Source organism: Pseudorca crassidens, chromosome 1 (assembly GCF_039906515.1).
Source record: "Pseudorca crassidens isolate mPseCra1 chromosome 1, mPseCra1.hap1, whole genome shotgun sequence".
Lineage (NCBI taxonomy): Eukaryota > Metazoa > Chordata > Mammalia > Artiodactyla > Delphinidae > Pseudorca > Pseudorca crassidens.
Window position 1 is genome coordinate 11869067 of NC_090296.1, and position 13122 is coordinate 11882188.

The following is a 13122-nucleotide window of genomic DNA, read 5'->3' on the forward strand; positions in this document are numbered from 1 at the left end:
TCCATGAACACATAATTTTTTTAACTTGCTGATCATCTTTAGAGAATGCTAGGATGTTAATTGTTTTGAAAATTAGTAAATAAAGGTAAAGAATCATTTATTCTTACCTTTCTGTGCAAACAACTGAATAGTTGATGAGTTCCTCTTACAGAAGTATTCCAGCTAATGAATAAAGAAGGAGTGATAGAATATCACCATGTTGCAGCCCCTAATGAATTAATGACTCTAGTTGGTGATTACTGTTAATTGTTAATATTAGAGAATGAGAAGTAGACGTTTGGTACCTATTGTTGGAAGTACACATCACCACATGTGAAGCAGTCTTGACAAAATAAACTTTAAAAGTACAAAAATGACACTAAATCTGATTAAGTTGTTAGATCTATAAATTTCTGTAAATACAGGGCTGAGAGAAACATATTAAGCTACATCATGGTGATGCATTTGCCAAAATTCAGACTATGGGAAACTACCATATAACCTGATTTCTTCAACAACAACAAGGAAAAAAAATTGCAAGGGGGAAAGGGTTGGGGAGGGACCTTTTAAAGGAGATTTAAGAGACATAGTCGTCCAGTCACAATGCATGGGCCTTATCTGGATCCTGATTCAAACAAACTAAGAAAAAATAAAACTGGTGGAAATGACAACACTGCCTGGGAAGTTCATATTAAGGAATTGTTCATAATTTTAGATGTGATAATGGTACTGTAGTTGCTCTTTTGTATCCTGTCTTTTAGAGATTCATAAGGAAGTATTTGCAGATGAAATAATATGCTATCTGGGATTTGCTTCAAAATAATCCAGAGAGATTGGGTAGAGAGTGGATTGGGATGTAGTGATACAGGACTGCCACAAATTAGTAACTACTGAAACTTGGTAATTGTTGAGCTTTGTCTTACTATTCTCTCTACTTTTGTTATATTTTTCTCTCCTTTATTACAGAAGCTGCAAAAGTATCTCCTGCACAGGAGGAAAAAATAAGTGATAGATAGGAAGGAGTGAAAATAGAGAAGCATAGTCATATTTGTCTTTGGTGTTTGAATGCTAAGGGATTTGATATTTATGGAGTATAATCCACAATCCAGAAACTTTTTATTGTTCACCAACAATGAGGACCCAACGCAGCCAAAAGTAAATAAATAAAATAAAGTTATTTATTAAAAAAAAAGACTTGTGACAAAAACAACAGTGTAGTTAGACATATAGACGCATAAGGAAGACATGGCTGTTCCCATCAGAAAGGTTGATATAGAACTGAGAACTTTTTGTTTGTTTCTTTGTTTGTTTGTTTTGTGGTACGCGGGCCTCTCACTGTCGTGGTCTCTCCCGTTGTGGAACACAGGGTCCAGACACGCAGGCTCAGCGGCCATGGCTCACGGGCCCAGCCACTCCGTGGTATGTGGGATCTTCCCGGATCGGGGCGCGAACCCATGTCCCCTGCATCGGCAGGCGGACTCTCAACCACTGCGCTACCAGGGAAGACTTTTGGTTTTTTGTTTTTTTGCGGTACGCGGGCCTCTCACTGCCGTGGCCTCTCCCGCTGCGGAGCACAGGCTCCGGACGCTCAGGCTCAGCGGCCATGGCCCACGGGCCCAGCCGCTCTGCGACATGCGGGATCCGCCCGGACCGGGACACAAACCCATGTCCCCTGCATCGGCAGGCAGACTCTCAACCACTGCGCCACCAGGGAAGCCCAGAACTGAGTACTTTTAAGGTACTTCCTTCTTTAGGGGGAAAAACACTGAATTAGGGATCAGAATGACTGGTATCTAGTTTTATCTTTGCCATTTTACTATATATTAATATTTTACTTTGGATAAGTCACTTCATCTTTTTACCTTAATTACCTAATTCAGAGATTAGAGAATGAAGCCTGTCCTATCTACATTGAAGACTTAATGTGAGGATAAAATGGCTTAATGTGTAGAAAAGCATTTTGTAAACTATATATCCCTGTTAGAAGATACTCCTGCTACAGTCATTAAAAGAATGTAAAAAAGGGGAGCACATGTCATTGCTTTTTTAGTGGGGCCTTTTTTTCATTTACTTTTTAAAAATTATGATTAAAGATACGTATAACATTAAACATTTTAACCAGTTTTAAGTGTACATTCACATTGTTGTGCAACCATCACCACCATCCACCTCCAGAACTTTTCATTTTCTCCAATGGAAACTCTGTACCATCAAACACTAACTCCCCAGTCCCTGGCAACCTCCAGGGGGGTTTCTGTCCCTGTGATTTTAACTACTGTAGATGCCTCATATAAGTAGTGTCATATAACATTAGTCCTTCTGTGCCTGGCTCATTTCACTTAACATAATATCCTCAAGGTTTATCCATGTTGTAGCATGTATTAGAATTTCCTTCATTTTAAAGGCTGAATGATATCCCGCTGTACATATATACCACACTTTGTTCATCCGTTTGTCTGTCGATGGACATTTAGTTTGCTTCCACCTTTTGGGTGTACCACCCTGTTTGAGTCCCTGTTTTCTTAGTTGGGGGGTGTGTTATATAGCCAGAGGTGTAATTGCTGGATCATATGGTAATTCTACATTTAATTTTTATTTTTAAATTTAATTTTTGGATGGATCATGGTGCTTTTTTTTAAACAATACTGTTTATATATTTTGAAATATCTCAAAAGAGTCATATTTGAGGCTGTATGCACACTGTGATCTGTACTTTTTTTTCCCTAAGAAATGTTTTTTTACTACCAAGAACTAGTGTAGTTTTAATTAAATCACACTCTTGTAAGAGGCTTAGGCTGTATATGTGGAATATGGATCCTGAGAAACAGTTTTTGGACTGAAGAGCTCAAAGAATGTTTACAAACAAGTATTTCCTTATTAAACGGTTATTTTTTAAAAATTGATTTCATTCAGCTGTTTTCAGCTCAATACTTCATATATGCCAGGCACTGTTCTATGTGCTGAGGATTTAGTGTCAAATAAATGAAGTTCTGGCTCAGTGTAAGTGGAGCTTACATTGTAGCATGAGACAGTTAACAAGCAAACAAGTATATATTCAATAATTTCAAGTGCTGAAAAGTGCTACAAAGAAAAATAAAGTGAAGAAAGGGGATAGAGAATGATGGGATGGGACAGGATGTTGTTTTTAGAGGATGATTAGGGAAGGCGTCTTTGAGGAGATGGCATTTGAGCAAAGGCCTGAATAAAGTGAGAGAGTGAACTGTGTGAAGACTTTGTGGAAAAGTGTTACTGATGAAGGGAATAGCAGGTCCCAAGGTGGGAACTTTTAAAGGAGACAACTCAGAAGTTAAATGAAGATCTATCTCAACCAGTACCCAGTACCCATATGAGGAAATGGATTGGTTTAAGATATCTCATTGGAAAGAAAAGAGAAAAATAAAGATGGAAAAAATGTTAGGGAAATTGATTTGTATATTCTGTTAATGATTTTCGAACTTTGGGGACTTCCCTGGTGGTCCAGTGGGTAAGACTCCGCACTCCCTGTGTTCCATCCCTGGTCGGGGAGATAGATCCCGCGTGCCACAATGAAGATCTGGCACAGCCAAAATAAATAGATAGATAGATAGATACATGCATACACACATACATACATACAACTTTGATAATTCTGGAATCACAGTGGGTGATAGAGGCTTAAGGGCTCGTATACTATTCCCTTATGTATATTTTTGAAATTTTTCATGCTACAGTTTAAAATCAGAAATATGTAAATATGAAAGAGCAAATAACATTTTTTCTAAATATAAAAATTAAAATGTACTACATTATTTCTGGCAAATGTTATAATTTTATAAAATACTGTTTATTTCATTTGATGTTGAAATATTTATATATATATTATTAATGGGTGATAAAATGAAATATTCCTGAAATGGAAGGATTTTGCCTGTCTAAATATTTTTTCAAATGAGCTCTGTGATGCTTGAAGAGAAATATAGTAATAACTATTCTATTTTACTTTACCTGGAAGAGATTTCCTTAGATAAGTGAATTTTTAACCTTAGCCATAAAACTTCACAAATGTATATTTTCTGATGACAATAGTTTTTTGATGGCAATGTTTGTAAATTTTTTCAAACTTTAAATTGTGGTAAAATATAACACAAAATTGACCATCTTAACCATTTGTAAGTGTACAATTCAATGGTATTACATATTGTTGTGCGTACATACTGTTGTGCATCTGTCACCACCACCCATCTCCAGAACTCTTCATCTTTCAAAACTGAAACTCTCTACCCATTAAACACTAACTACCCATTCCCTTGCTCCCACCTCCAGCCTATGGACACTACCATTCTGTTTTCTGTCTCTATGATTTTAACTACTCTAATTGACTCATGGTACGTGGAATCATACAGTATTTGTCTTTTTGTAACTGACGTTTCACAGCATAATGTCTTTAAAGTTCATCCATGTTGTAGCATGTATCAGAATTTCCTTCCTTTTTAAGCCTGAGTAATATTGCATTGTATGTACATACCACATTTTGCTTTTCATCAGTTGATGGACACTTGGGTTGCTGCCACGTTTTAGCTACTGTGAATAATGCTACTATGAACATGGGTGTACAAATATGTCTTTGAGACCCTGCTTTTAGTTCTTTTGGGTATATAGCCAGAAGTTAAATTGCTGGATCATATGGTAAATCTATTTTTAATATTTTGAGGAACTTCTGTGCTGTTTGCCACAGTAGCCATTTCCACAGTGCACAACAGTGCATGAAGTTTCCAGCTCTCCACATCCTTGCCCAACATTTGTTACTTTCTGTTTCATTGATAATAGCCATCCTAATAGGTTTGAGGTGGTATCTCATTGCGGTTTTGATTTGCATTTCCCTAATGATTAGTGATGTTGTCTTTTCGTGTGCTTATTTGGCTATTCATATATCTTCTTTGGAAAAATGTCTATTCAAGTCCTTTTCCCATTTTCTAATCAGGTTTTTTTGTTGTTGTTGAGGTGTAGGAAATTTATATTCTAGATATTAATCCCTTGTCAGATATATGATTTGCAAATATTTTCTTCCATTCTGTGGGTTTATAATTAATTCACTTTCAAAAACGAGGTTGACCAAAATAAAATTGAAGTCCCTTTTAGCTCCATGAGTCTGACTTCTCTGCCTTAATAAGTATGTTTAATGGAACGTAATTTCACCTCAATGAGTTGCTGCTATCATAAACATTCTTGTTCTGTGTCACTGGAATGAATAGGGTTTGTGGTACTGGGTGGAGGTCATCTGCCTCTGTGTTAGATGGCCCTAGAGAGACATATGAGCCTAGTTGGTGGCTTTCTAAACTCTCACTCTGATCTCATCTATTTGAAGATGCCTTCAAAAGGCAAAGGTCTCTTGCTGACTGCTTCTGATTTACTGTTCACAGTCTCTTTTTGTTTTGTTGTTCTTATTAGGTGTCCAAGGATAGAACTGAAGATTACAATATCTGTGACTTTAGGCAAGTTACTAACCTCTCAGACTCATCAGTTTAAAAAAGTGGGGAGCAGTATTTGGAGAATTAAATGGGTTTAATACATATAAAGGCTCTAAGAACAGAGTCTGGCATATAGTAAACCCTCAATAAATGTTAGTTGTTATGTTAAGTAAAACATGTTTGGGTAATGAGAATGGGCATATGAAGTTATATTCTTTTAACTTAGTTTTTTTTTTTTTCTTTTTAAGCTTTATTTCTAGCTGCTCTGAAAATGTGAGATTTGACTTATAGAAGTGATCATCCCACTTTACCTCGTTAGGCCTGTACCCCTTTTCACTCTCAAGCATCCTGATTTGAATGATATGATTTGAATGATGTGGTCACCTTAGATTTGACAGAAGTGAAATATTACTATAGTTTTACATTTCTTTTTAATTATAATTGTTTTTCATATTCACATATGCCCCACATTCCTGTTCTTCTATAATTATCCGTAAAAATTGGACTAAGTGGAAAGCATGTTTAAATTCCAAAGTCCAATTGCCTTTTTTTTCTCTGTACACTAACATTTAATATAGAAGTAACCCCCCTCCCCATCCTCATTTTCCAAATCAATAAGTATTACAGCTTCAGCGGATTTTAGGAACCCTGTTTTGACGTAATTTATAGATGTTGCAACCCATACATTTCAGTTTAGGTTTACAAAAACGGAGACTCATAGAAGTTAAATGTAGCTTATCCTGTGTAAGTGGTAAATTAGTGACAAGAGGGAGAACTCTATCCCAGATACCTGACACTCATTGTTCTCTCTGCTGCCTAAAGTGTAACAAGTATTTTTATGCAAAGGTCAGAGTTTTCTAAACTCTGCAAGTGTTCTGCAAGTCCATTCTTTTAATGCTCTGTGGGGCAAAGGGCCTCCTTTAGGTTATGCTGAATACTTCCTCTTGGAGGTTCACAATGCACCTTACCACTTTAAAGATGCCAAAAAGTTCTGAAGTAAAGAAAAGTAAAGCTTTGTTTAATACTGCATTTTCCAAACATTGCGAAAACTGTTTGGAAATGCTAGCCTAGGGATTTTGGGAGGAGAGAGAGGTTGATTTTTGGTTTTGAAATTTTTTTCATAGGGTTGTTAATTCTTTCTGTTGCATTCAGCATGATTTTTCTCCCTTAGTTGGGTCTACTACAATCACTGAAGCTTATTTTAAGCCAGTTGGCTCCTCTGATTGAGATTGGTCATGTCAACCATTAACAGAAGGAGCTCCCCCAGAAAGGTGATTCTAGGAAAAGGGTTTATGAGTTCCCTAGGGCTATTTGCATCCTCTGGGCCTCTCCCAGTCCCATAGGCCCTCTCTTTCCCTTTCCTTTCCTGTCATATCATACAAAGATTAGATTTCATCTTGTTCTGTGTAGGATACAGACAAAGCTTGCCTGGAGTGAAAACATCCCTGGAGAGGTAAGACTGTGACTGACTCTCACTTCCAGCATTTAAAGGCAGTGGATTCGATTAAGAAATAAATAACATCATACTGCGTTCTACTTGGCATGAGGTTTTGGTTACCTAAGAAATAAATTGTTCTCTGAGAATTTTGAGAGATGCAGCTTTAGTAACTTAGTCAGGGTTACCCCCAGGATTTGGAATTGGGGACACAGGGTGGACTTAAGGGTTATATCTGATCCAGAAAAGATTCTCCCACCAAGTCTTTCCAAGACCTGTGTTTATTTTAGTATTAGAGCTCTAGTAGAAGATATTAATGTCACCCAAATCAGTTCATCTTGAAGGGGATTTCCATTGACTAGGAGCTACCAGGAAGAGACTCTGTCCCTAAGTCCCAAAGACATTTTTATTTCAAGCCACATCACCAGAGTGAGACCCCAGCTGTCCTGGTGGTGCTAATTATAGTGGCAAATGGCCAAGCATCTGTATCTCAGCTGTGACTTCTCTAGTGCTTGCTAGGTGTTCTTGTGTCTTCAGTGGGTCTGGTGATGTCTTCTAACCCTTCTGTGGTTGCTTTAGAATATCTAATTGTGCTCATCATAAAACTGAGATTTTTTAAAGGCATTTTTGGCATGGTTTTAATCTCAAGCAGACCAGTGTAATAATGTTTGGTGTCCCTGCAAACTGTACAAAATTCTCAGATGAAGATTATTCTCGTATATGTGTGTACACACATTTATGTGACAAAGTGAGAACAGTTAACTCTGTCCACTTCTATAGATGCTCTGACTTTTCTTCATCTGGAAGCAAGCCTCCATCCTTCCTTGGTTTGTTTCGACAGCATACTTTGTGCTATGTTAGTGGGTTTACTCTGCAGTCATTAGAAATCAAAAAGCAAAACAGAACAACAACAACAAAAAATGAAGCAACATGGAACTTCACGAATTGAAGTTGGAAGAATGGAACTTCCTTCCTTAAAGAAGGAAGTGAGACGAGGACTACCATTAGAGTGACACTTTATTATTTATTTTTTTACCATCTTTATTGTAGTATAATTGCTTTATAATGGTGTGTTAGTTTCTGCTTTATAACAGTGAATTGCTTTATAATGGTGTGTTAGTTTCTGCTTTATAACAAAGTGAATCAGCTATACATAAACATACATCCCTATATCTCCTCCCTCTTGCGTCTCCCTCCCGCCCTCCCCATCCCACCCCTCTAGGTGGTCGCAAAGCACCGAGCTGATCTCCCTGTGCTATGCGGCTGCTTCCCACTAGCTAGCTATTTTACATTTGGTAGTGTATATATGTCCATGCCACTCTCTCACTTCGTAGAGTGACACTTTAGAAACACTTTATCAGCACTTTCCACCATCCACCATTACTTCCAGATTTAAAGCTCATCTTTTTAATCTTTTTTTTTCTCATTTTGGTAAAGGCTTTTATTTTGCATGTTTTTATTCTGGATTTTTCTTAATATATTTCAAACTTTTTTTGAGAAAGGATTGCCTATGCTGTTTTTATGTTTTAAATACAAATCTTTAGTGACTGAGAATAGGATTTGACCCGTAAATGAGGCCACAGACTTGGCTTTCCAGGATCCTATTTTCTTTTCCTTTCTTTTTTTTTTTTTTTAATATTTAACTATGGTTGATTTACAATATTGTGTTAGTTTCAGGTGTACATCTTCAGATTCTTTTCTATTATGGGTTATTACAAGATACTGAATATAGTTCCCTGTGATATATAGTAAATCCTTGTTGTTTATTTTATATATAGTGCTGTGTATCTGTTAATCCCTTATCCCTCCCCTTCCCTTTTCCCCTTTGGTAACCATAAGTTTGTTTTCTGTGTCTGTGCATCTGTTTCTGGTTTGTAAATAAGTTGATTTGTATTGTTTTTTAGAGACCCTATTTTCTTTTAAAGAACCAGTAAAAATGCCTGATAGAACCTTGAAACTTTTTAAGGAGCTCAATTTGAAACCTAAGATTTATTACTTAGACTTACTGTTTTTTAAAGTTTGAACTGAAATTAACACAGGCACATTTAGTTTCCATTTTATAAAAGTTGACAACATTCAAAGTGAATTACCAAAAAATTGCTTTTTCTACCTTTTTAATATTTAAGAATAGAAAACTGTGAATTTACGTACACTGAGCATCAACCTTTAAGAAAACTGACTTTTCTGGAAGAAGTAATTTTCTTGATTAAACCCTCTGGATTCCTTGCTGGGTAGTTCTTAACAGAATGTACTGTCGGGCTTCCCTGGTGGCACAGTGGTTAAGAATCCGCCTGCCAATGCAGGGGACACGGGTTTAAGACCTGTCCGGGAAGATCCCACATGCTGTGGAGCAACTAAACCTGTGCGCCACAACTACTGAGCCTGCTCTCTAGAGCCCCGAGCCACAACTACTGAGCCCTCGTGCCACAACTACTGAAGCCCACGCACCTAGAACCCGTGCTCTGCAACAAGAGAAGGCACTGCAATGAGAAGCCTGCGCAGCACAGCGAAGAGTAGCCCCTGCTCACTGCAACTAGAGAAGGCCCGTGTGCAGCAATGAAGACCCAACGCAGACAAAAATAATAATAATAAGTAAAATAAATATTTTTTAAAAATCTAAAAAAAACCCAGAACGTACTGTCACATCTCTTGCTGCCGTGCATCAGTAACGTGCACTGAAGTAAAAAGTCTGTAATGTGCTGTGTTCTCCTAGGGTAGGTAGGTAAATTTCAAATAGGAAATTAAATTTGCTCATGTGAGCATACGATTTGATTGAAGTTACTGCTACTTTGCATGATATGTAATTAGTAGAAAGTTTCCCAGTTTTCTCTTGAACACTATAGGTAGATAATTCTATGCTTAGATAAACAAATTTCCACATATTTATAGTAGGAAAAGATTGAAGGAAAGGACAAATGTAGAGTGATTTTCTTAAACTTGAATTCCTAAGGTTACCCTGTGTAACAGAGATGAAAATAAATTCCAAGAATCTTGACATAGTTCTGTTTTCCAGCAGGTTTTTTGTGATATGTATGTGTGTGTGTTTAACTTTTATTTGTTAAAACGTTTCATTCTTAATTATGAGGCCAGATTGACTGCCTACTGGTTGGTTTCCTAACAGTTCCAATAATAGATTTTAAGTTGTGTTTTCTCTTAAGCCATTATTGCTTTTGGTCAAATAAATTTTATATATCTGGATGGTATAAATATTTTGAAGCATTCCTGTTAACACTCAGAGAATTTCTTCTCTTTGCGCTTATATCTTCTGCTTGCAGCTCTGAGAGTTAAGGTTCCGTGATGTAGAATTTAATCTATAATTGTTAAAATTATCTCTTAAACTGGTACTACCCTGTCCCTGTTAAGTCATAATATCAGGTAAAAGAAAGCAGTGTTTTTATTTCAGGGCTTTATGGAGAGGAATGATAAAAGTTTTTGTTTTTCCTTGTGTCTCCTCACTGTACTTATTATAACTTCTCTCAAAATTGCTATAGAACAAGTAGCCTAAAGATAATTTAGTTTGAACTGTCCACCTTTCCTTCCCCCTCTTTCAGTAAAATGCCTAATTACACAGATTAAGGATCAATTTAAACAATTTTATCTAAGGTAGAAAAACAACAAACCATTCAACTATCTGTTCTCTGTATGTCTGCATCAACATACATGCATTTGCACTACTGGTATCAAACACCTCTTAAGTGTTTGTAAATGGCTTAGAATGTTAGATTATATTGACTGGTGGTTGCCTCTAAGGAAAAAAAATTTTTTGAAAAGTTTCTTTTTAGTCTAAATACTTTTCCCTGTGATTTGAAATATTCTTTCTGTAACTATATTTAAATAAGTCTGATATGTTACTTTTTACTTTCTTAGAAAGTATATAATTGGTACCTTTTATGGCTCAAGATTACAGATAGTACTGATTCATAGTTCAACTGTTTGTTTACATTTTCTGAAATTTTTACATGTGAATTTTACAGCATGTCATTATTTGCAAATAAAAGCAGTTTTCAGTAGCTTGCTTTTTTTTTAACTGTACGATTTGAGATACATTTGAAAAAATGAATTAAATTATTTTTGTTTCATATCAAGAAATGGATGAAAAGAGGCTACTGGATCCAGGGTTGAAAGTTCGTAAAGGCCTCTGGGATTATACTCTGAAGAACCAGCAGATGGAATGCCTGAGTGACTGAAGAAAATGGGTGCTAATGCATCTAACTATCCTCATTCATGTTCCCCGAGGGTAGGGGGAAATTCTCAAGCCCAACAGACGTTTATAGGTAACTGTTTCCGTTTTTCTAACTTCATTTTCTTTTGTGAGTATAAATAGAATCGGGTTTTCAGTGGTCTTTTTGGATTAAAAAAAGGATTAAGCTATGGAAAAAGTTATTACAGATAATAATTCTGTAGCATCCAGATTTTTTCCCATCGAATGTAAATCTGGCTTATATGATTTTTATCCTGAGCAAGCTGCTATAGCACAGTTGAGCTTTTCTTTGGTTGTCTTAACCATAATTGCCAGTTACCCTAGGAAAACTAGGAATCTCCACTGGTGTGGAAACAGCAAAATATGTTTCTTGTGTCTTGGTCCATTTGTTTTGCCCATACAAATGCAGCATTTTTTACAATTAATAATCTGCTTTGTTTGTCCCTATTCTTTCTTTAATATAAAAATGAGTTATCGGAACTCTTTAGTCTTCCTTTATGAAAACAGAAATCAGTTTTATTTGAATGGTTCAGAAATGTCTGTAAATATTTTTAGCACAAAATGCATATTAAATTGAATGCTGAAAATGACTGTCACGAAAAAAGAGACAAGTTTTCATTTGTTTAATTTCCTTCTTAGGGACATCATCCTATTCTCAGCAAGGCTATGGTTGTGAATCAAAATTATATAGCCTTGACCATGGCCATGAGAAACCACAAGACAAAAAAAAGAGAACCTCTGGCCTTGCCACCCTCAAGAAGAAGTTCATCAAGCGTCGAAAATCTAATAGGTCTGCTGATCACGCCAAGCAGATGCGAGAACTCCTCTCTGGGTGGGATGTTCGAGATGTCAATGCATTAGTGGAGGAATATGAGGGAACTTCAGCCTTAAAGGAGCTTTCTCTACAAGCCAGTTTGGCTAGACCAGAAGCCCGGACATTGCAGAAAGATATGGCCGATCTTTATGAGTACAAGTATTGTACTGATGTAGACTTAATATTTCAAGAAACTTGTTTTCCTGTTCATCGTGCCATTTTGGCGGCAAGATGTCCATTTTTTAAAACACTACTTTCTTCCTCACCCGAGTATGGGGCAGAGATCATAATGGACATCAGTACAGCTGGTATAGATATGCCCATGTTTTCTGCGTTGTTACACTACCTTTATACAGGAGAGTTTGGAATGGAGGACTCAAGGTTTCAAAATGTTGATATCCTCGTTCAGCTTAGTGAAGAATTTGGAACACCAAATTCCCTTGATGTAGATATGCGTGGACTCTTTGATTACATGTGTTATTATGATGTCGTCCTTAGTTTTTCTTCAGACTCTGAACTGGTTGAAGCTTTTGGTGGAAATCAGAACTGTTTAGATGAAGAGCTCAAAGCTCATAAGGCTATTATTTCAGCACGGTCCCCATTTTTTCGAAATTTATTACAAAGGAGGATACGGACTGGTGAAGAAATCACAGACCGAACTTTAAGGACTCCCACAAGAATTATATTAGATGAGTCCATTATACCAAAAAAATATGCGAAAGTTATATTACACTGTATGTATACTGACGTGGTGGACCTCTCCGTTTTGCACTGTAGCCCCTCTGTGGGGAGTCTCAGTGAAGTTCAGGCTCTCGTCGCAGGGAAGCCAAACATGACTAGGGCAGAAGAAGCCATGGAACTTTACCACATAGCACTGTTCTTGGAATTTAACATGCTTGCACAAGGTATGAAATTCTGATTTTTAATCTTGATTTCTAAAATGACATATTTGTCTTCCAAATTGAAAACACAACCAGTATGTTCCATGATTTCAGTGTCTGGGATGTAACAGGGTCAGTTTTTTCAAATCTGTAGTTATGACATCTGAGACAGAATGAGGGTTAGTTTTAATGTGGCTCTTCATTTGGTATTAAAACCAAGCATTCAAAACTAATGACTAAGCAATAGATGAGACTTGAGGCTCTTTCTTCCGTAATGTAAGATGATAGGTGTGGGAATATATAATTACCCAGCTACCATCCACCTACACCCTGTCTGCTCTTGAGCTTTGAGGTAGCCCTGTTTC

At 36.8% G+C, this 13122-nt stretch overlaps 1 protein-coding gene across 3 annotated transcripts in view; it reads left to right on the forward strand.

Annotated features, from left to right (window-relative positions):
• BTBD7 (BTB domain containing 7) overlaps positions 1-13122 on the forward strand; it is an 80903-nt gene that overhangs the window by 19028 nt on the left and 48753 nt on the right. For all 3 annotated transcript variants that reach the window (XM_067727106.1, XM_067727126.1, XM_067727117.1), the window contains exons 2-3: positions 10948-11135; positions 11702-12781. In XM_067727106.1, coding sequence (XP_067583207.1) covers positions 11054-11135; positions 11702-12781 — 1162 coding nt within the window. In that variant the 5' untranslated portion in view covers positions 10948-11053. The remainder of the gene's footprint in view (positions 1-10947; positions 11136-11701; positions 12782-13122) is intronic.